Here is a 23,928-nt window from a genome sequence, read left to right on the forward strand (position 1 = left end):
GGTGCTTGGGCGAGCGCTCGGCCTTTGCCGAGGAATTGCGCTGGGCCAGGGCTGGAACAAAGCTCTCGCTCTGTCATGCAGAAGGCTGCGCTTCGCTGTGTCAGTGAAAGCAGTACAGCATGCTGGTGTGGGATGTGCTCCTAAAGGAGATGTATGTGTATATTTATCCCGGTGTTCCCATGAAGGAAGTTAAATAACAAAAATGGTCCTCTAATACTATTTTGTCAGGACACTGCGCTGCTATCCGTGTGGTTAGTTTGTACGCGGTGGGGTGTACACAGTATCCAAGTTACCTGGTGTCAGTTATTGCAGCATCTGTCCCTGAGAATTTGTTTTTAAAATGTGGTGGGTGATATTAACAAAATAAACAAAAACATCAGAGGAAATCCTGACTGTTACAACAAGAGGAAATTGATACTTTTCCCCTTGGTTGTTACATTTTTTATTGATGATTTTGCTTCAGACTCCTCTAACTGAAACTGTTCTACGCAGTTTATTCATTATTAGAATTATTCCTTATTATCAACATTGTTTCTAACAATTGATGTTGTAATATCTGTGCCAGTTGATACTGAACTGGGAGATGTGTGTGATCCAGCCAGTGATTCCCCAGCGCCTGTGTCACATGCATAACTGGGCAAGTTCCACAAGGTACAGCCACCATGGCATTAAATTTGGTGATGTGATTGAAAGAGATCAGGGAGAGGTAGAAGCCTGAGAAGTTTCTCAAAGCTTCTTGAATGATTTGTTTTTCTAAAGTTCTCTAATCTCCACCAAGACCCTCTTGGGTATTACGATGTGGTTAGTAGTGCTCAACAGAAATTGCTCTCATCTGAAGTAAGCTTTGATTCATTGGTTGTGGACTGTACCTGATCAGCAGTCACAGAGAATGAGGTTTCTAGAATTGGCAAGAAATTCTGGCAGTGTGAAGTTGTGAAGGAAGATTACTTAGGATTTTTCTCAGTAGTAGCCCGAGTAACTTGAATTTGGATATTTCTTTCAGGTGCACTAACTCTGCTTGGAGATGGGATTTATCACATATTAGGAATTCTTGTTTTACTGATAAGTAGCTTGTAATATGTTAGTGGTTTGATTGAATGTTAGTGTGGATAGCAAAGCATTGAAATTGATTCAATTCAAACCAGTGTTATAAACCAGAGAAGAAATCAGCCAGCATATCAGGGAGGGTCACTGGTGTCACATCCAGAACAAAGACCTTGGATTTCCTAAGCCATCATCACTGACACCTTTCTTCCGTTCTCTCTGAGAAAAATCCCCAAAAAACCTTCCAAGTTACGTTCCTGGTTATATATGAAAACCCAGAGTCTTTACCTTAGCATAGCCCTAACTGCCATTTCTGCAGTGGGAGTTTTCCTGCACCAGTGGGGGCACGTTCTCAGGCAGAGATTTTTGTCAGTGTGGTTTTCTGTTCCTGTACTGGATGACTTCATAGAAATCTTCGTGTACATTAACAAAACAGTAAAAAATGCCTGGTTCTCATATAGGGCAGGTGTCATCCAAGCAAAGCTTTCATTACTGCCTCAACCTCTAGCATACTTTGAAGAGAAGCCAAGAGCTTGCACAGTAGCCTTGCAGGGATGAATGATGGTACAGACAGCTGAGACCTGTCTTGAAGAGAAACCATGGGCTTAGAAAACCAATGGGAGATGTGGTTACCTCTTTGTGAGCCTAACTTTAATGTGGATCTTCCTTGCTACAGTCAAAGGCTAAGCTTTAGATTTTGCAGCTGTATGCCTTGAATTCGTATTCTTCCAAATGCTTTGCAGCACTTTGAAAACCACTATAAGCTATGTGCCAGTTAGGAGTGGAGGGTTACTTTAACTGTGACGGGCCTTTTGGTGGGCTGGCAAGTGAGTCTGAGCTTCCCAGGGGCTGAGGTCTACTGGGAAGGGAGCTGCAAGTTCCTGAAGCACCTCAGATGCTCTGTTCAGTGCATGACAGAAGTTTTTCCCTAAATAGCTTATTGTCTCAGTTCACAATCCTGCAAGGCATTTTCTGAAACCAGCAAACTGCTGTGCTTATGCTGCCTCTATGATGTAAAAAGGCCTTGATCCAGAAATGTGGCGGAAATAATGGGGAATGAGACGGGGGAGGAGGAGCTTTACAGTAACATTTCATGCAGCCATTCCATTGTACGTGCCCGTGTGCTCTGTCTCTCTTTAAAATGGCAAATTCCATTTCTAAGTCAACAGAGAGAGACGGGAGCTCCTGCCCTCCGTCTGCCTGCGTGTGGGTGTGCCTCGGTGTGGGCAGAGCTCTGCTGGTTTCCCACAGAGGAGCTGTTTGGCACCGCAACACTTGGCAGGTGGGCAGAGTGGGCTGCAGGAATAGCAGTGCCCCGGCCCCTGCCTGAGCCACCCCAGCTGCGCCATGCTGCGACCTGAAAGTGGAATGTTTGAATCATGGAGGTGCATAAAAAGGCTAGGTCGTTGTGCATGCCTCTGGTTTTGGACTGTGTTGTTTTTTGGGGGTGGATTTTTTTTTCTTTAAAACCAATGGAAAATTCTTTATACGCTTTTAAAATCATAGAATCGTAGAATCGTTTAGATTGGAAGAGGCCTTTAAGATCATCAAGTCCAACTGTTAAAATAATGAATGAAATGTGGAGGGTTGGTTTGTATGTTAGAAGTGCCAAGGGCTTAACAAGCCTGTGAGAAACATGCAGACATCATCAAAGAAACATGCTTGTTATAGAAATGATTAATATGTTGATGAACTTCAACATTAATTTGATAACTAGTACCCCAGTATTAGACAAATGTGGTGATTTTTTTTTCATTAGGTTTGTTTTGCATGAAAAATGCTTATGAAAGCATTTTTGATTTGCTCTCTCAAGTACTCCATCAAACATGCTGCATTTATAAATAAAACCTGCTTCTTGGTAATGGCTGTTAACCTGGCATCTGACAGTCAGTCTGTCATATTACTGCTTCGCTAAGAATGAATATTTGTAAACAAATACCAATACAGTAGACCTGTTTTTCAACACCTTCCATTCATTTATGTTCCTGTGCAGGTTAAGGGCTACATCACTTACAGGACTCAAAGCTTCAGATACGGCTCACATTGAAAGAGAGGCTTATGAGTGGTTGTATTTTACTTAGGGATTTGCAAGTTTGGGTTTTATTATTGGTTTTTGCCAAGTTATGATTTAAAATGTGAATAACACAGTGCTGTATAAGCTTGCCCATACAAGCTGTCTTCACATATTTTTCAAGTTCTTTGTGTAAGATAATAAATTTCAAAAGTTCATGGTGTACAGTGACTTGCTATTTTGCTATACTTCGGGGGCTGTTGCAGCACTGTTTTTCAATGCTTCAGCTGCAAAACGGAGGAATGTTTAGGAATATGTATTCATAAACTTTTATAGAAGACTATTCACATTTCTGTAACTCTGTGATTCCCATTCCTGTAAAGTGCATGCTAATTTTATCAGCATCTCTGAGAAGCAATGTAAACTTTCAGCTGTTTCTCTAGACAATCTGTCTTTCCTTTCAAGGCCATAGTGTTCTGATTTCCTGATGGAAAGTATTTTATTATTCCTAATGCTAATAGTTCTGTCCTGAGAGAAACAGCCAACTTCCTCCAGTGACACTGACCTTGCCCTGAGTGAGTACTATGAGTACAGAGTACTATGATGGCCTGACCTGTCCTTTCTGTCATCATCCAGATCTTTAAGCTTAATACCAAAAAATAAGGATGGTATCCAAAGAAACAGTAGATCACAGAACTATGCAATGACTGTAGGAACAAGTAAGTTAACTGAAAAAAAAGCTGATGGTTCTAGTTAAGAGGAATTTCTGTTTAATGAGCACCAGAATAATCTGAGGACATGTTTGTGTACTTGTTTGCATACACTCAGACTACTTTGTTGTTGGTACCCAACTGAAAGGATTTGTCAAAATGTTTTTGTCGAGGTTAAGATTATTTGGTTTCCAGAGGAGAAAGGGAAAAGGAGACTGTGTGGAATGTTCCTTGTGAGGTTCACTACCCATCTTTCTGCCTCTTCTTTCCCTTTTGCTCTCTGCATTGGTTGTGTTGTGGCATCCCAAGTCGAATATTTAGCAGCACGGCCCAGGATTTTGCAGACTGAGCGTGGCCATCTCTCCCTGCAGTACCAGTCCTCAGCAGCCTCGGGGGCTGCTGCTTTGGCATCCGTGCAGTGCCGTGGGATTGCACCCTGTGCTGTGCCAGCGCAACCTGGTGCAGTAATAAAAGCAGCTGTGGAGATCGGTGTTCACTCAATTTACTTCATGTACATGTAAGCTTCAGCACACGTAAGACAGGAAGGGTTCAGGCAGTGAAGCTATCCTGTCTGAACGTGACTCTGGGTAGGTTCATGGAATCTGCCATTAGTTGGTTAAAACATGATCTGCCATTGCAGCCACTCCTGTTTGTATAAAGAGCTTTGTGTGTATCACAGATGTCATATAGAGGATTTTAAAGCAGAACTAATGTGCTTATTAATGTATTCTTTCTTAATGATGTTTAAGACATTATATTGAAAAGTTAAAAAAATAAAGATCATGGCAATGGAATATCTTTGAGGGAGAGTGATAAACGTCTGCCTGGAAGTATGAGCACACAGTTCTGTGCTTGAGAAATGTCTGTATTCTTACCAAAAGCTCCTTTTCTAACTTATTTCCACAAGCCATGGGCTGGCTCTTGTGCAATTCATGTGCAGAGATACTGTCACTGCTTATCATTCCCTGCTAGCCCAGGGTTCATTTTTTCAGCTCTGTGTCCACCTGGTAAAGCACTGGCAGTGTGCCGGGTGCTTTGTGGGACCAGAGGGAAAAACAAGGTCGTGCAATAGGTAACAGTTAAATGCCAGCACTGGCATTGAGTAGATGTCTTCCATACACGCTCATAGAATTTTTGTTATGGATAAAGATGAGCATTTGCTGGTTTTTTGAGGGTTTTCAGCAGGGGTGCACGAGTTTCTTGCTCAGCACTACCACTCTGGAGGCGGCTACAAGACAATGACGTAATGGGATTCCTGAGTGCTCATAAACCTCCTCAGTTAAAGTGTCGCAACGTGCAACTCTGTTAGTGCTGGTTGTAGTATTGTGTTCATTGGTTGGCCTTTTTTTTTTTTTTTTTTTAACCAAATTCCTTTACGTTGCGTAGAAACCTCATGCTAAAAGGCTATGTACAGACTTCAGAGTAGAAATGCTGAGTATTCTTTACTTCAGCGTTGATAATCGTCTTCAAAAACTTGCTAGGCAGGAAGGTTTTCTTTTGTTTGTCTGATGAGGTTTTCAATTTGCTTTCCCTGCAATTCAGAAGGTTGTGAAAACTGTGACTCTAGCCAGGCAGGAATTTCGCAAAGCTGTTATTTTTACACAGCAGATTCTCCCATGCCCTTTCTTGCTTGTCCTTGGAACTGCATTATTTTTAGATTGATTCTCATACCTTATAGTGGCAAAGCATCTGTAAATTAAACCTCTTAGAGCAACAAGTATCTTTGTGCTGGGAATGCTGTGAGAGGTCATGGCTTTGATTGCAGGATGTGCTTAATTTTTGGATAATTCCACTTTCGTGCAATTAACTTCTGCTTCCCTGTTCTTGTAGGTGCTGTAGTGGGGGCTGCCATTTCATTTGGAAATGCACAAGCATGAGCAGCCTTGCAATATTAGGTGTTAGAGTTCAGAATAGTGACTTCATGGTTACTTGTAAAAGAAAAGACTAGAAGCAATATATTTGTACATAAACAGTTGGGCAGAGTGCAGCTTTCTAAAGGTAAAACATTCTGATTAGTTTGTGGGATTCATTTGCCATTTTTCTTATACATTCATGAAAAAATGCTGGTAAGGCATTGAAATTATTACAGCATCTAGAAGTCTGCTTTGGAGATTTAGGTATTGGTTTGAAGATCTGCCCAGATATTTGAAAAGTTCTTTGGAGCGTATTGGTGAATTTTACTTTGTTAAAAAAAATAATCAACAGCACAAGTAAAAATATATTAAACTACAGTAGTATCCTCTTTGAGCTTTATCCTATTGTAAATATTATGATATAGGTGCCTAGGTATTTTTGCTGTTGAGTACAATCCCTGGAAGAGGCCCAGCCTAAAAAATAAACAAAGGTAACTGGTTTCAGATGTCTGAGTACAAGGACTGACTGACTCTAACTGGGAAGCATGTTGTGATGAAATGGGTTGTGTGGACACCAGATTTGCTCCCTTGGGCAAAGCTTCTATCATAGAGGTTGTTCTGAATTCACACTCATTAAAACATGGAATCAAGGCTAATCTTGTGTGATTTTCTCCATCATGAAAGAAGGAAAAACACTTCTCCTCCCCGCTCCAAGAATATCTACACCACCATTTTCACTATTTTCCTTTAAAATATAATTGGGATACAAGTGATTGTTTATCTTGGCTCTTGATCTGCAAACACAAAAGAAAACTGCAATTAAAAGGCATCATGCTAATAAAATATCCTTCTGAAGTAAAGTTTATCTAGTAATAGTAACTGCCTTTCAGTTGTGGGTATTACACACAGCCACAGGAAAAAAGATTTACCAGTTAGTTCTTCTTAACAAGAAAAAAAGTTTGTAGATTTGATAAAAATTGGTAATTTCAGGGGCAGCTGTAACTTTTTAAAGTGAGCTACATTTAGGATATTTATGTTAATTATAGTTTTGTGGTATTGCCTTGGGAATAGTCAACGGTGGAAGTCCATTGTCCTAGAAATGATATAAATGCAGAATAAAAGGCAATGCCCCTGTCTAAAGGTAAGCAGAGATGGCAGCAGTGGTGCTGTAGGTCTGTAAGTCAGATGCCTCTTGAATATACTTGAACAGGAAAGCATCTCCAATTATTTTCTTCCAGTAGTTTGATCTAGGTGTTCATTGCTATCAGGGTTTTGAACCACTGGCGTTATCCGCTGTGTTTATTTCTGTCATTTCCCTGCATTCTCATAATTTTCTCTTAGTCAGTTGCAGTTTGCAGGTCAGAGTTGACAGCTGCAGAGGCTTTGATGAAGCTGACCTCTCTGTGGCCAGGGGTAAATGTGTGCAGGTGAAAGCAGTGGGATTGTTACTGAAACTGGGGAACCTTGCAAGTGCTCCGGTTTTGGAATTGTGGATTTGGCATATATGGAGCTGGTAAGAGGCGATTGGCACCATCAAAAACTTGTGATTTCGTGTTCCTTCGGTACGGATGTGTGGGTGCTATGTAGTGCTCTGCTATCGCACCAGTATTTCAGTCTGAAAGCTGCTCTTAGCAAGAAAACCTCTCCTGTGTTTGGGTGGCATCCATACACTTATGACTTAGGTTGTTCTTAAGTACAGACTAGGGAAAATCCACCTTTTCAGGGCTTGTCTGCCACTCTTAATGAAATGTAATAGTGTCAAAGTAATTCAATTATGCAAAAATCCTTTTGTCTTGTTTTAAAAGCGTGTGAGAAATTATCTTCCACGTCAGCCTTGTAGAGTTAATGTCTGTGCCTGCACATGGAGCACTGAGTCGCATGGTGACACCTCTTCTTTACTTCTGGAAGCAAAGTTGGGTTTTATTCCTTTTACATACTGAAGGAACTGACTTGACTGATAACACCTCTTTCTATTTATTTGCATTCGGCAGAACAATAAACATAAAACAAGGTATCTTTGTGGAAAACCACCTTCTGTGGTGTAAACTGGAAACTGTCGCGCTGCATGCATCTTCTGGCAAGACAGTGACTTGATGGGCGAAATGTTTTGTGTACTTCCTTACATTGTTATTTATTTCTTTGTAAGGCATATGTTTAACTGAACTTCTGCAGCCACATGCCATGATTCAGGAACAGATCTTAGCAGCGGGTTCTGGAAAGATGTGTGCAAGAGCTCTGAAGCTTTTGGTTATCAATCTGGTTGATTCTGGCTTTCCCAAATGCCAATGAAATTCAATAGGGCTGTTTTTAAAGGAATGAGGGGGGTTGGGAAGAGATTGGTTTTCACTAAGAAGCAGTGACAACAGAAAAATGACCCGTTTAGGGTTTGGGAGGGTTCAATGTTGCTATTTTGAACAGAGAGGCTTTTTCAAGGTACAAGAGGAATCCCTGATAGGGCCTTGTATGTCCCACCAAGCAACTAGTGCTGTTTCATTGCCTCAAGTAAGGATTCGTTTCATTGAACAGTGTGTGATTTTATTCTGAAATTCGTGTGAGAACTGAGTTTTCGCTGGCTACAGCAACCAGGCTGAAGGCCTGCCCCATCAGGTTTACCTGAATTCCCACATAACTTTAAGCAAAGGCCAGAAATGATGTTAAATAAATGGCTTTAATGTAAGCCAAAGTTGAAAAAATATATAATCCGCATGTTGGTGCAGTCATTTTTTTTTTCCAACAATTTTTGGAAAACTGGCATTCTAAGGTATAAAAAGTAATTGTTGTGCTGGATAAGAGAAACGTGACAATATTTAATGGAACAAGAACAGATACTGCTGACAAAGCAGTCGAAAATGTGGCAAACAAATTAGATCAGGGTTATATTAATCTGACTGAAAATAGGATGAACTTAAATCCCTGCAACCTCATGTCCAGCACCTCGGATTTGTGCTGCTGGGTCCAGGTGTTGGTCTGGCTTGCCCAAACTCACAGTTTCCGCAGTGGTGCTGCAGTGGGACGGTTACTCAAAGAGGTGAAAATAAGACTTACTACAGCTTGAGTAACAGACTGGATCTACAGTTTGTGTTCTCAGTCAATGAGAATGTGTATTATTCATTAGTAGTTTACATATGATTTGCCCTTAACATAACCAGAGCTATTGACAGTAAAACCGTGTAAAAATAAGATCAGTAATCACTTAGCGTTTATTTTCAGATTCCTCTTAGGGTTTTATTTGTAGGGGGTTATAGATTATTATTCCTTGGCAAGACTGTTTTAAGGTGAAAAATGCAATTACTAAACCCTTCTGTTAAAAAACTGTACATTTCTATGAAGTAGGGGTTGCAGGGAAGGACGATCTCTGTCCCCATTTCTTCTTTTCTTTAGGACTTATGAGATCAGTTTACATACAAGTTTAAGTTCAGTTTATAAAGGAGAAAGCCCCCTTTTGTTTGTGAGAGTTTCCATACGCTGACAAGGAAACAGAATAAATAACATAAAGCACCTGTCGCTATTTTATTTTTTTTTTTAATGGAAGCTTTCTGGCATAAGAGCTGCAATCCCAGAGCAGTGCAAGGGGACCTTTCTGTCTGTACCTCCTGGCTTCCTGAAGCCCGTCCATGCACAGGAGGCAGAAGCTCTGCTGGCAGCCAGCACAGACTGAGTGTAGGGATGACCTTGGTCCACATCAGTTTCTTGAAAGCAAAACGAGGAACCTCCCCAGCCCTTGTTGCTGCAGGGAGATTTCTAGAACTGACACAGGCCTGTCCAGGTTTGAACACGTGGTTGTGTGATGTTTGAGTAACAGCCTCAGGACCGTACGAGGTGTTTGCTTGTAACTTGGTGGACTGCAAGGCAGGCAGGCAAGGACTCTAGCAGATGGAGTGTCTGTAGTGGTAGAAAATCAGGCTCTGGCTTTTAAGATGCCTGTAATACGGTGGCTAATTGACAGATGAAGGGTGATGAGGGACAGATGAAGAAGCTGTTCTGCCTGCCTGATAGAGAGGGTCTGGGATATGTCTGTGTGTGAGTCAGAGAAACATGTTAAAGAATTAACTCGATTAATGTTCCTTCTATAGGTGTTGTGAGTGCTTAAGATGCTGTGGCAGGAGAGACCCAAGGCCTCGTACTGTTTGGCTTGGCCATCCAGAGAAGAGAGACCAGAGATACCCTCGCAATGTGATCAACAATCAGAAATACAACTTTTTTACATTTCTCCCTGGGGTAAGTGTGAAGAAAGTTGCTTTTCATCATCCTTCCCCAATGCTTTCCCCAATTTGAGTGGTTTTACAGTAGACAGATCCAGAACCTAAAGGCTGAGGAAATAATTAAAGTTCGGATTGTGTTTGGTGGGTGTTTTACAAAGGCTGCCTTAGAGCAGCAGCAACCCAGACATGGTTCTGTCCTGAATGTCCAGGACTGCTTTAAGACAGAAGTATCTAACTGTGCAGAAACGTTGCTGGTGGTTGATTCAGTTCAATATGCATAACTTCTAAACTCCATTAATCTCCTCCCTCCTAATTTCCCTTTTTTTTTTTCTTTTTAGGTGTTGTTTAACCAGTTCAAATACTTCTTCAACCTTTATTTCTTGCTTTTGGCCTGCTCTCAATTTGTTGTTGAAATGAGGCTTGGTGCACTTTACACATACTGGGTTCCTCTGGTAGGTAATTTAGGGTTTATTTATTCAAGAAAATTTCATTTTGATGAAATTTCTTTTGCTGCCTTTTCTCTAGGGCATAAGTTTGCACCTTAAATAATTTTATTAGCTTGCTTCTTCAGGCCAGCTCCTTACACACTGTAGCATAAATGCTTGTTCTGGCCTTTGACAGGGATGCCAGAGGATTCTGCCCCAATTTGTTCATCTGTGGGCTGTTAACAGGCACAGAGCTCTCTCCACTGGCCGCAGTGACTGCAGAGGCGGCAGGATTTCATGAAAAACATCAGAAAACGAATGGAGACTGGAGCAATATGTGTGTTGTTCTTGTCTGTGTCTGAACTTAGGGTGTACTCATGGAGGGTCTGCGTGGGGTTTGTGCCCTCCCAGGGTGATCATGCAAGGGCCAGCGCCTGTGGGAGCCCAGACCAGCCTGGCAACCGCAGCAAAGGACCGAAGGGCACCTTTCAAAAGTGACCTTAATGAGCGGCCATATGCGCAATGATGGCAAATTACGCTCCCCTGCCAAACAGTTTGACCTCTGGCCTTGGAGTAGGTCAAAAGGCTGCTTCATAATTTAACCACGTTGTAAAAAGCAAGTGAAAAAATCTAGAAACACCCCTTCACAAACCTCTCACATATAAAAATAAATCTATAGACATATATTCACACATACTCATTCGCACTTGCTCAAGGTGCAGGTACTGTTTTCTTCCTGTGAATTATTTGCCCTTTGATAGCCATGTGTTTCACCTGTGATCAAAGGAAATCAATAATAATCAGTTTTGAAGGAGTAACTCCAGTGCTGTCACAGGACAGAAAGAGGAATAGGTTCATAGAATGGGCTTTTTAAATGTCCAAAATGCACTGTATCAGCCAGTTACAACTGCTTAAATGCTTAAATATAGGTACCTGTCTACTTTTTTTCATGTATCTCGGTAAAACTATTATTTCTCATTCCATGTGAGTAACTTTTCAGCTGCATTTCAGCTCACAGTATTGTAGAATAATTGTGGTTCAGAGGGACATCTGGTCAAACTGCTCAAAGCAGGGCTGTCTTTAAATTTAGTGAGGTGAGTTAACCTGAGTTTTGAAAATCTCCTAGGATAGACATCCTTTTTGCGTTGAAGAAATGAGACCAAACCAACTGAAAATTGGTTAAAAAAGCACAGGGCTCTTCTAAGACACTGCTCGTGCACTGATTTTAGAAATTATGATGATAGAAATTTATGGCTCTATTGATGAAGCTGAGGAGGAGAAAAGGAAATTTTTCCTGCCTTTTAGACTTCCAGCACAATGAAATCTCTGGTAAAAGCCAGAAAGAAGTAAAGGGGGTAGCTCTGGGATGTTGCTGTTAAAATTGTGTTTGAATTAAAGCCTGGATCTCACTGAATTCTCTCTCAGGTGTGTGCTGTATTGCATTTGCTGTAAGAATCTAACACTAGTTTTGAAACATCCAGTCCTGTGTGTATAGTATATACGCACACAGAGGTTTTCTCTTTTGTACAGGCAGTTGTGACTTGCCTGTGCCAAGTGAGCAATGAGAATTTACCTTATGAACTACCAGAAAGCAAAATAAGAAAGGTCTTTGTTCATTACTGGCTGCTAATACGAGTGTTGGGGATGGAAGGACATATGAGATGACACAGTGAATTGGCACATGTGGGAATATTTTGGGGTCATTATTTGACAGCTCTTCAAACAGCTGAAACAAGTTGAAAATTACTAATGCTTTGTTAATTTTATTTTGGAAAGCGGTTAGGAATTTCTAGGGAAATGCAGAAATGCCACTTGTAAATAGAAAAGTTCATTCTTTTCTGGATTTGTTGCGTATGGGAAAGAGATCCTCCATGGTGTGGTACAAAACAGACAACTGTGGTCCTGAACACTGCAGAATGGCACACTTGTCTGAAAATATTGTATTAAGAGCTTCTTACTCTCAATATTTGTGAATATGGGATTGAATACAAGCATTTTTAAAAAACATAATTGCCCCCCATCTTTGGCTTCCTTCATGTGTCTGCATTTTTAATTACTGCGGAAACATACTATGTTGTGTTGCAAGACTGATATTAATTAATTTAGTTTGTGTATTTAGATGCATATGTATGTATTAGACTTAGGGACTAAATAGTTTTATTATAGGATTGTGAGAGCTGGCAGGTGAAGTGTACCTCAGTATTTTAATAATTAAATTAACCGTTCTCCTTCAGTCTTAGTAGCTCTTAGGTCATTCTTCATCATTTTTCTTTGTTTTAAAAATCTGGAGAAACTGAATTGTTACTGTGTCGAGTAGTGTTGGCAATGCTCCACAGCAAGACTTTCCTGAGGTGGTTGTGGAGTTCTGGTTCACAAGTTTTTTGTGCACAGCTTAACAACTCGTGTGTAGAGGTTTTGGAGGTATGTGCACAACTGTTCTTTCTAAAAACGAAGTAATTTAAAGCTGGAAATTGCCACCCACTGGCCAAATCTCCTGTTTGGTTAGGTGGATATTTACAGACATTTTCATGTTTCTCTTTCATATAACCCTCAGTTTCTAATATCACCCTGCCTGCTTCTTACAATAAAAAAAGTTTCTTATTGACAGAGATAATCAGCACATGGTTGCAGTTTTCAAGAATACAAGTTACAAAAAGTTCATTTTTCTTTTGTACTGGATGAGTGTTTTAACTGTTTAGTGAGTCTGAGTTGAATACTGCCTAATAAAAAAATGTCTTCATGGTGTTGCATTATTTCTTATTTTTGTAATATAGTAAAGTATGCGATGTGAGCATTTGCCTTATGACAAGAGGAAATGAAAAGACTGCTCATATCCATAGATAAGTAGGACTGACACCATAACCAGACAATTACACTATGTATAATTATACTATGAGTAGTTCACATTAATATGTTCAGAGTGCTTATTTGGGTAGGTTGAGTGTGTGTATACATGTACATGAAAACACACATAGAAGTATTTCTCTGTATCTGTATATATAAAAAGGAGGTTATATAAAATTTCTGTGTAAAAAAAGTCTCCCAGCTGAGGTGAGCTAACTTTGGCTCTGTGATGGGCACAATACAGAGATTTGAAGGATCCTGTCTTACACTGGGCTTTTGTGTAACCCCTCTCAGTCTTGGTTACTCACCTGTGAAGGGAGACAAAATGTTATTTACACTCTTCGGGTAAACTTTACAAAGATTTGCTTGGGGAGGTACTGGCAGAGCATCACAGTAAAACTGAGAAACAACCATATTATTGTTGTCAGTTTGCTGTTGGGAGTTCTGCACAGCAGTGTATAATATCACTATAATGATTTAGTGAGAGAAGATAGAATAAGGAAATGCAGATTGTTGGCACCGGTACTGACAAATATTGCTCTTATTGGAGGCAGATGTGATTTTTCCTGACCTTTTCATCCATTCTGTTTACCCCCCTGCTACCCCGTGCCCCATTTAGGGATTTGTGCTTGCCGTTACCGTCATCCGAGAGGCCGCGGAGGAGATCAGATGTTACATGCGCGACAAGGAAGTGAACTCGCAGATCTACAGCAAGCTCACAGCGAGAGGTCGGCTCGGTGGCTCCAGCATGCCCGCTCCATCCCGGCGCGGCCGCGGCAGCACCAGGGGTTGCAACTCAATCAAACGCTGCTGACAGTCGGAGAAGTAGAGTTCAGGGAATGGGGAGGGGGTTATGGGCTCGCAGGCACGTGGCTTTGCGGCCACGCCACCGCTCCTGCTGCTGCAGAGGCCTTGGGGTCCAGGTGGCTCCTCGTGGATGGCTCATCGCTGGGCTGCGGTGGATGCTCAGCTTGGCTGAGGGTTTCCCAGGGAGATGCGCAGCTAATGTGAGGGGTGTGGGGGTGTGTTAATTGCTTCAGATAAATTCAGAGCGTCATCTTGGTGACTCGAGGCATGGGGAGTGGGCAGCCAGTGCATTTACGTGTCTAGGAGCCTGCTTGGGCAGGGTTGAACTTCCAGGTGGCTGATGTGATGTTTTTAAACTCTACTTGCTCCTAACCAGCGTAGGTCAAAACTTCTTTCCCAGTTACTGCCCCTTCTTGGGGGTTTGGAGTCACCAAAGAAAATGAAACTGGATGCGAATTGCTCTAGGGTGTGGAGGTGGATGTTTCCAGAAGGGAAATGTTTCTTCCTTCCTGCGAAGCTGTGACGTGAGAGAAGCGCTCTGTAGCGTTGCAGTGCTGAAGGGAAGGAGAGGCAAATACAGCAAATGGCATTGCAGGAAGAAAACAATAATGGTGCTATAGTAGATATGATACATTGTTCGGGCTTTTGTTCGTTTGTGAAGTTTTCTTGATAATAGTGCATCTATTCCCCCTGCATGTGTTTTTTTTGCTTGTTAACCCTGTTCATAAGACAGACAGATGTAAGAAGGGTTCCTGTAAGCTACCAATTCATATTCTTTAATAGAAACAACAAATACGTGCTTAAAAAAGGGAGGAGGATCCAAACAGGCAGATAATTTGCAGAAGAACTATAGAAGAAGAAGTAAATCTAGGTCTACAAAATTGGCAGGAGCTGGTGATGCAGGGGTAGATTTAAGTGATGAAGATGAAGGTAGGCTGTCTTCTAGTGTCTGAGGCTGTGGACCCTTTCAGCACGCATACCGCAAATAATAGTTAAGCACAAGTACTCCTTGTACTTAAGGAGCTTGTGAGTCCACATTTAAATTTAAGGTGGCTTGGTTGACATCCTGACATGTTCCATCATTTGCTGAACATGCAGTACCGGTTGAGTTTCATATTTTTTTTCTGGGATGTACCAGGTATGCACTTACATCATGCAAATACTTTGCTAAAAGAGGCTGTGTGGTATGTTACCACATCCTTTGTGTGTTTCCGTTAACAGTGACTGATTTAATTCCTCAGTATTGGCAATGTCTTTTCTGTATTTTTTTTTTGTATACGTAATCTTTAGCACCTTTCTCCAACTGTGAGGAGTTTGGAGACCTCGTTTGTAAGTGAGCCCAGGCCTCAGCTCAGCTGCATCTGATCCCTGGCTCTGGCCATTGTTTGCAGCTGTGTTGCACCTAACAAAGACATTTAAATTCTCATTTGAAAAATCAAATACTGCCTCACTATGGAGTTACTCCTAATACCATGACAATGACGATGAAGCCAGGGTTTTGTTTTTAAAAAGGGAATGAACTGAATTTAAGCAACTTCTTTTCTTCATTTCCAGTTTCTTTGTTATAAAAGTTTATGCCCCTGAATTAAGATGCAGTGAACTAGGTGTAGTAAAAATATGCTGCTTTCAACACTTGTACGTTTAAGAATAAGGCTGCTTTTTAAATGTAATTACTGAGGGCTGTGTATATTTCACATGCTGGGAATTATGAGGTAACTCTGAACTCTGGAGTTTGAGTTTCTGAATATTAAATCCCCTTTTAATAACATGTTCTTACTACAACACTTAAAATGCTTGGCAACCAACAAAAGCCTCATCCAAAAGGGGTGTACTACATCTATTTAAAGATATAAAAGAGTTGCCTTCTGGATTCTATTCAATGATCTGTAAGGGGCCTGACCTCTCCTTTAGTTCTTTTCATATTGCTATTACGTTTCCCATGAATGATTTCCCTCCCCCCAGTCCTTTAACTTTTCTGATTTTGTGAAAGAAACTAAGGAGGACTGGCAGCTGGGCACTAGCCGAAAATCTTAAGCCATGTTATTTAACACAAATTTGGTGTAGAAATAGTATAGTTTAGAGTAGGAAAAACACAGAAGGTTATTTATGGTTGTCTCATGTTTTGGGGAGAAAAGGAGCTTTGTCTCTGGCTGAATCTCACTAATCAAGCTTTTCAGGAAACCTGAGCATCTACTTTTCCACTGTTTAAAACCTTAGCACCTCTAAGAATCACATGGGATCAAGGAAGTACCTTGTGAGTCCACCATGGCTGTGGGATGAAAGACTGTTGGGTTTGGTTTATTGTATCTATTAGTACAGTTAGGAAAAGTAGTCAAGCTTTCAAGGAAGCGCTTCATTAGGCCAGAGTTAGAAGCAGCAAATCTCAAATTAAGTTGAGAACAGTTGATCTTCACCATTAATTTTCAGTGTAGTTGACAAGCTACAGGCTGTTTACGGGCTATTTAATTTTTTTGTTGTTGCTGAGTAGCACAGTTCATGCTTCAGGATGTTGGCACAGCCCTGTACTGTAAAACGGGCAGTGCAGAAGGGTACTGATGCACAAAAGCCCTCTCAAATGTTGCTATATATATTTTTTTTTTAAAGCTTCACAATACTTTGCCAACTAAAGCCAGTTTTTGGGGAAGGGGGATTAGGTGAGGCTCAACACTGAGCACTGCTCACTTGAAGATTGGCTATAATGGATCTAATGGTAGCTTTCTAAAAGTGATTTTTATTTATCAGAATATTTGCGCTAAGCTGCAGTTAAGGTGGCTGGAGAATAGTTTTTCACATCTCCAACCTTGGCCTCCTAGTGCAGCCTCATGGCTCTAAGTGCACCCTTATTTCTGAATGAAGACAGGGAGACCTAAGCACATGCTTATATGCAGCTTTGAATAGGGATAGAGGGAAGCAGAGATTTAAGTGCTTTCCCGAATTGGGATCCTCTTGTCCTCTTTGTGTGCTGTTCCTTACACCCTCGGCAGAGCCAGGGCCGTGGGCTGGGAGTTCTGCAGCTCCAGCAGACCCGCCAGCCTGGTCCCCCACCCCTGGGGGGGTGTTTTGGTTTTGCAGCTTTGCTTCTGTATGTGAAAATTTTTTTTCATGCTCTCTTCTTGTTAAGCTTTTCAAGATGCACTAAGCTGCTTGCTTTGTAGAGAAGAAGGAAGAATCCTCTTTGGATCACGTTTTATTTTGAATATAGTTTCTGAATTCCAGAAACTAATCTTTTTGGAGGACAGTGTGAGGCAGAGCAGTGTATTTTCTGTGTTTCTTTACTTTACATAACATCAGAAAATCTCCACCCTGAACCTCTTTTCTCTTTCTATTGATATGATCCATTTATGTTCCAAAATGATGAAATGAGTGGACTTCTAGAAAGCATTTTTTTTTTGTTAATGGAAGGCTCTCCATTTAAAGGACAGTTGTTTGGATTGTAATAAAAAATAATCAAATTTCAATCCCCTATTCATAAACCTACAAGCCTCCTTGTGTTCAGAAGTCTGTGTGCTGACTTTCTGCTTGATAGAAAGCTAGAACTGTGCTTGCAAATTCTTGGGTTTGTTTTTCTTCTCTTGCACCCCCTTCCTGGGGTAACACTGCATAATAGAGAGAAACTCCACAGAAAGAAATGGGAAGAGACCTCCTACTGAGGGGTGCTACTTAAGATACAGATCATTGGCATTTACCAGCCATATAAAAACAATATTTTCCCAAACCCTCTGAGTCCTCGCTCCACAGTTTATGCAGCATAAGGCTGCAAGAGCCCAAAGTTTGGTGCAGCACGTCCAAACAAGCGTTTGTTGGTTTGTTTGTTTTTTTTTTCTCCTTCCCCAAATGCATTTAACTTGTTTTAATAAACCTCTGGCTTCATCTTTAATTCCAGATTAAGTGTTTTGATCTGTACCTTAGTGACGCTCTGCAGACTATTGTGAAATCTTGACTTAAGTGCTCGCATGGTAGAAAAAGGCATGTCTTCTGGCTAATATGTTTAATACTTTAAATAATCTGCTTTATGCTACATCCATCAGGCTGATTTGGTGATAATTTCAAAGACCATAGCTTAAACAGGAACAAACTATTTTCATTTTATTGTATTCACTTTTTTTGTCCTCAAAAAAATACGTGAGGATACAGCAAAGAATGAAACAAATGCCAATTGAATTTTAAGAATAGATTTTTTTAAATGAGAGATCAAGACTAGTTACTTTCAAAAATTATTAATCACTGACTTATATTCTGATAAACCTCAGAAAATACAAACTGAAAGCATTGTAGGTGCTAAATAAACCTGTGTTTATTTAGAGAAAGCACTTCTAGATGTATTTATAAAAGCAGTAACTTATTACTACAAAAATATTTTAATAGCAGAGCAATACTGGGAAATGAAGCAGTTTTGTTATTAGTGTTTTCTCATATGTGTTTAAGAAACTAGCTAATGTTTAGGAGGTAGTTTCCCCACAGCAAAAAGAAGGAATTACAGAATTCCCAAGATCAAAATAAAACTAATTCAAGTAAGTTGCTTTATGGGAGTTCTGAGTCAAAGGAAACATCTGGTCCCACGCCTTCTTAGCAGGACATGTGGTACATACTGCAGAGATGTCATCCACGAGAGGCCAAGAGTATGGCTGGAAAAGCAGAATTAGCTTTGCTACCTAAAAAGGGCATCTCATTTTTACAGGAGTTATAAAAAAGTGTATTGGTTAGAAAGATCCTCTCTTTCTTTTAGCTTAAAACAGCTGAGGTTATTGAACAAGACAAATCTGCTCCAGCTGCTTTGATTTTTCTCATGTTGGAAAAACTTTAAAGCAGATGATACTGTTTTCAGAATAATGATCCAAAAAGCCTTTTATGCATAGTGATATGAAATCATTGTGTTGTAACTTTGTCCAGGCATTAATTTTTCTTTTCCAGCATGAATTTGCATCATTAAGGAAAGCACTAAAAAAATAATTTGCCATTCTAGAACTATGCAGATAGTATTTCCTATACTGACAGCACTGAATAAATCCTTGTGATCTGTAGGAGAAATACGTAAAATATAGTTAAACAAATCCACCTCTCCTGCTAAGAACTTTTTTTGCACAGTGGCTTAGGAACTGCTTTGCTTGCATGTGGAGAGCACGCAGGTTTTGGGGGTTTTTTTCCTCCTTTGCACAGGAGAATATTCAAAAGCACTTTTTGTTGTTTTGTGAATAACCGTATTAAAAGGGGAGGAAGAGATGTTATCTGTCAGACCCTTTTAGTGTCATAGTACCTAACTTTGTATAGCCCATAGAGAAGACTGCCAGGGATGCTTTTTCGGATCCTCTTGGAGTGCGGCTTTTCTTTTCAAGCCTCTGCGTAATGGACTCTTAATCCCTGGTATGCTTCCTGCCCCAGCAGAGATGTCTTTAGTCCAGCATTCATTTTGTTTACTTTTTTCTTTTTTTTCTTTTCCTTAACCTAAAAATCTCGCAAGGCAAAACCCAGAATCTGTGAAAGACCTACGAGATATTTGTGAAATGGGCCATGACTGCTTATAATTTGTAGGAATAATTACAGCATGTAAGGAAGTCTGCGTTTATTAGCAGCAGTGATGAAGCATGTTGTTAAGCACACAGTGTGTCACCAAAGCAGCAGGCTGCTGGGAGCCCAGAATGGCTTTCATTGTTAATTTGGAGCAGAAACACTGAAGCATATCCTGAGAAGGATGCTAATGAAGGGACTGCCAGTAGTAAAATCCTAGTGACCTTTGTGCTTTGTACTAATTTCTATTCCCCCTCCCTTCCCCCTTCTCCTTTCCCCCTGAGCTGCTATCTGGCCAGTTAGCCCATGAATTTTGAGGTACAGTAGGAGTGTTGTCTGTGCCGGAGTGAGCTCCACGTGCCTCCCCCACTTCCACTCAAATCGCAGCAGATTAAAGAGGCTTTTGTTGAAATGTAACAGACAGACACATAGAGGCAGGGTTCAAATTAACTGATTATAAAACACTAGTTAGTCAGAGAAGCCAAATCTAGAGCTGGCTAATGATTTGAAATTACTAGCCAATTGTTAAATTAATCCCCTGTTTTAAAGCAACTGGGAAATGTTCGACAGCTGCAAAGAAATAAACATTTACGTGTTTGCTGTAGACCTGTACTCTGCCAGGCTTGTTCAAGCTATGTCCATCAGGAGGCACAGGAGAAGTGGTAAAGCTGGGCCGGGTACAAGAGCTGTGGCATAGAAGGAAAAGAGCCCCGTTTTTCAGATGAGTCCCTTGTACTTGTGGTTTCTAGGTCTTGCCTTGAGAGTTGAACTTTAAATTTTCGACCACATGAGGAAAAGGTGTCCGAAGCTGATGGTTCCCTGTTGTGATTTTGCTGTTCTTGCTCTGTTGTCTGCCTGACTCTGGAAGTATTTTCAAATTTCTGGGTTAAGCAGTACAAAAACCTGTAAGGGCTTGTTTCAGAGTTGTCACCAGAGAGTGACCAGGGGCATTTCTGCATCCAGGGCTGAGGTCTGGAGCTGTTAGATGAGACTCTGTCATCCCTTTTTGCGGACTGAGACAACTGCTTCACCCAGTGGGAGCACTCAGCTTGGTAAGGCTTGATAGGATTTGATAAGGCTTTGCAGGGCAGCATTGCCTAATTCTTGTGATAGAAACATTACCCGTTTTCCCTGGAGCAGTGAAGTGGAAGGAAGGGAGTTAAGGAGCACTGCACGGCACCTGCAAACTCTGTCCTGTGGCTGCTCCTCTGATGCACTGATATCTTTCCTTTGCAGGGACGGTCAAGGTGAAGAGCTCTAATATACAAGTAGGCGACCTCATCATTGTTGAAAAGGTTAGCCTTTATGCGTATCTTTTCTATGTAAAGTACTAGTTTTGAAGGACCATGGAAAATGAGATATTTTGAAGTAATATTTGTTTTGCAACAGGCTTAGAATGTCAAGTGTTGAACACTAATTACAATATTTGATCACGCTTCAGAGTTCCCCTGCCCCATCAAAATAGCATCATCATCTTTACAAATAGAGCAAGTCTGTAGATATGTACCTATAACCTAATTTTTCCACCGGTTAAATACTTGATACAAATGCAGTATCCAAATGCTGCTTTGGGTGTAAACCACACAAGTATTGGACAACATAGCGATCCATTTGTACGCGCTGGTATGTACAGATATATTTCCCCCTTTTTAGGAGTTTATGTGTGGCTTCTGATTCATTGAGTTCTTTTCACATGCTCTCTGTGCAAGCAGATATGACCTCTAAAACCATTAGTATGAAAATATGTAGTACAAAAAGGAGAAAAATGGTAGATGTAGCTTCTAGATACATGCTTATTTCTAGCAGGGGACTTCTTGAAAGGAAAGCAGCATTAGTTTAAAATTTCTTCATACTTCTAGAATTACTCACTAGCCCTTTTGTAAACCTAGCTGTTGGTGGGTCTGGTCAGTGGGATCTGGCACCAGTTGTTATTTTGCACTCGGAATTCTGCAGGAAAGTGAGTTTAGGATTCAAAGCAAAATGAGTAGCAAGCTTCAGTTTGACAAAGAAATCTTTCCCCTCCATATCCCCTTTGCTTGTCACGGTGGGGCAGTGGAAGGCGGCTGCACGCGTGTGCAGGGGTATGTGCACAATAATGGTCTTTCTTCTCCTAACAGAACCAGCGAGTCCCTGCTGACATGATCTTCCTGAGGACATCCGAGAAGAATGGTAAACATCTGGAACCAATTTTTAAAATAGCCATTAACTTTTCACTGGTTGTTTAGAGTAAATTATCTTTTGGAAATGTGAAAGCAATAGATAATAGGAAAAATTTAGCAGGATAGAGAACTCAGATGCTTTTATGGACCACTACGTCTTGGCATGTTAAACTCTGGTTTTGTTTACTTATCAAAAAATGTAGGTGTTTGAATCCAGGGTAAATGAATCTGGTTGCATAATAGTTTGTGGTTTAGATGTAAATCATTTTACTTGCTGTTCAGGTTTGTTTTGTTAAGTGTGGGATAAGGAAATGTTTGATCAGAAGGATTAGAAAACATAGAGACTAATGAGAACATTTCAGATGTCTTAAAGGTACAGTGCAGAGTCTCACTGTATTCTGGACTGGTGAAAGGAAATGAGTGTGTGATGAAAGCAAATGTAATTCTTATGTTACTAACAAGTGTTACTTGAAATCAGATACTGTTTCCAAAGAAAGAAGGGTGTGGTAGATATGAAGCCATTTCACAAGTTATAGATGTACCTAAGACAGATCTGGAAAGAGCGCTGACTGATGTTGAAAATCCACAGGGTCTTGCTTCCTTCGCACTGACCAGCTGGACGGTGAGACAGACTGGAAGTTGCGTCTGCCCGTTACCTGTACTCAGAGGCTGCCAACTGCTGCTGTAAGCTGCCTTTTACAAAACGCTCTACTTGGCAAACACACCTATCTGTTTCACCTGACAAATATTCAGGTGCTTCAGTTTATGGGCTGTTTTGAGAAACAGGTTAATGCATTATTGTTCTGTGCCGAGTTTAGTGCATGCTACAAATTAGTTCTGGCAGCAAAGAACATCAGGGTAAACCAGCTTTTCCCAAGTGCCTGGCTTGCCACAGAGCTGGAGATAGCCACTGAGGCTGGCAGCTAGAAAATGACCTTGCAGCAGGAGGTGGCTAGTGATAGGATGTTCCTATTTTCTTTTTCCTCTCCAGAGACCACTGCAGTAACTTACTGCAGAATAGTCTTATTGCAGTGTAGATACCCTTGTTGGTGTTCCTTCTGAAATGCTCCCTTTCGTTCCTTATTTTGCACTAGGTTCAGGGGCAAAATCCATGCAGTTTTGTGAAGTGGCTTCCAGAGGCCGTTAAGTTCTCACAGTTCGCCTGTATGAAAGGAGGAGTGTCACCATGGAAGCCCTGTCATATGAAATAAGCATATAACCTCCATCAGACATGCTGTTTCCCAAAATCTTTAGCTAAAGTAGTTTGTTTGAAAAAGAAGAGGAAATCAGAGCACTTGTTTTATTGATGTTCTATCTATAAAAAGTGCAAGAAATTCGTTTAATACAAAGACTTTGAAGCAGTCATTCTCTCCATGGAGTGAATAGTTTGTGTACGTGTAGGAGTCAGCAGTGAAAACATTATGCAGAACTGGCATATCTTCTTGTCACCACAGAACCTAGTGACACTGGCATCTTGAATTAAATACTAAGTGATAGGGTGTTCCATGGAAGACTAGTCTAAACCTTCTTTGCCACAGAGAAATAAGTGTCCTGATTCCTCAGGCTAAAATTTCTTTTATGGGGCACTGGCATCTAAGCAACTCCTGGCAGTCTCTCAGGTATCAGTTCAAGATGGTATGGTACACAAATAGTGTTTTCTCTTAGACAGTTAGGCTCCAGGAGCTAACACGATTTAATAATTAACCTGATAAGTAACTCTTGCTCAAAGTATTTTGGTAGAAACATTTGTAAGTTATTCAAATGTGGTTGTCGGTCTGCTAAAACATGTCTATTTTATAGGACCTACTGCAAATCCGATCTTATGTATATGCAGAAGAACCCAATATTGATATTCATAATTTCGTGGGGACCTTCACAAGGGTGAGTCTTGCTGACATAGGCTTGAAATCATATATGCAGTGTTTGCTGTGCAAACCTGCTGAATGCTACCTGCATGCCAGATTTTTTCAAGAGAAATAGTGAAGTCTATCTTGTTATTCTATGTGCCTTCCCTTTTCTTTTTTCTTTCATAAAATCCTTTAAATAAATCTGAAACAAAAATATTGTTATTAAAGCTTTGACTTGGAAACAATGTCATAGGCTGTTTGGGATTAAGGACCTTACTCTGAAGGTATTAGATCTGAACGTTCGGACGGGGATTGGTAGTTACGTATTCATGGTCCCAGTTCAGAAGTAAATCTGGATCACCATTGACTCTGTAGAATTTAAATCCCCTAACTATTAGAAGTCAGGGGATCTTAGCTAGATCAGGCAATAGCAGTCATAATTCTAAGTCATTTGGGTTTTTGCCATCTGTTGCACGCAACCTATGTGTACTTAGTTATATAGTTACATTTACTCCTTGTTT

The 23,928-nt window shown here is 40.7% G+C and overlaps 1 protein-coding gene across 1 annotated transcript in view; it reads left to right on the forward strand.

Moving 5' to 3' along the window:
- Window positions 1–9,691: 9,691 nt before the first annotated feature.
- Window positions 9,692–23,928, forward strand: part of ATP9A (ATPase, class II, type 9A) — a gene marked incomplete at its 5' end in the record, with an annotated part of 47,114 nt that continues 32,877 nt past the window's right edge. Inside the window, 7 exons of the mRNA XM_009866987.1 lie at window positions 9,692–9,836; window positions 10,159–10,272; window positions 13,709–13,817; window positions 20,638–20,696; window positions 21,519–21,570; window positions 22,150–22,244; window positions 23,361–23,441. Of these exons, the coding sequence (XP_009865289.1) occupies window positions 9,692–9,836; window positions 10,159–10,272; window positions 13,709–13,817; window positions 20,638–20,696; window positions 21,519–21,570; window positions 22,150–22,244; window positions 23,361–23,441 (655 nt within the window). The remainder of the gene's footprint in view (window positions 9,837–10,158; window positions 10,273–13,708; window positions 13,818–20,637; window positions 20,697–21,518; window positions 21,571–22,149; window positions 22,245–23,360; window positions 23,442–23,928) is intronic.

This window comes from Apaloderma vittatum, unplaced genomic scaffold, assembly GCF_000703405.1.
Source record: "Apaloderma vittatum isolate BGI_N311 unplaced genomic scaffold, ASM70340v1 scaffold21870, whole genome shotgun sequence".
Taxonomy (NCBI): Eukaryota; Metazoa; Chordata; class Aves; order Trogoniformes; family Trogonidae; genus Apaloderma; species Apaloderma vittatum.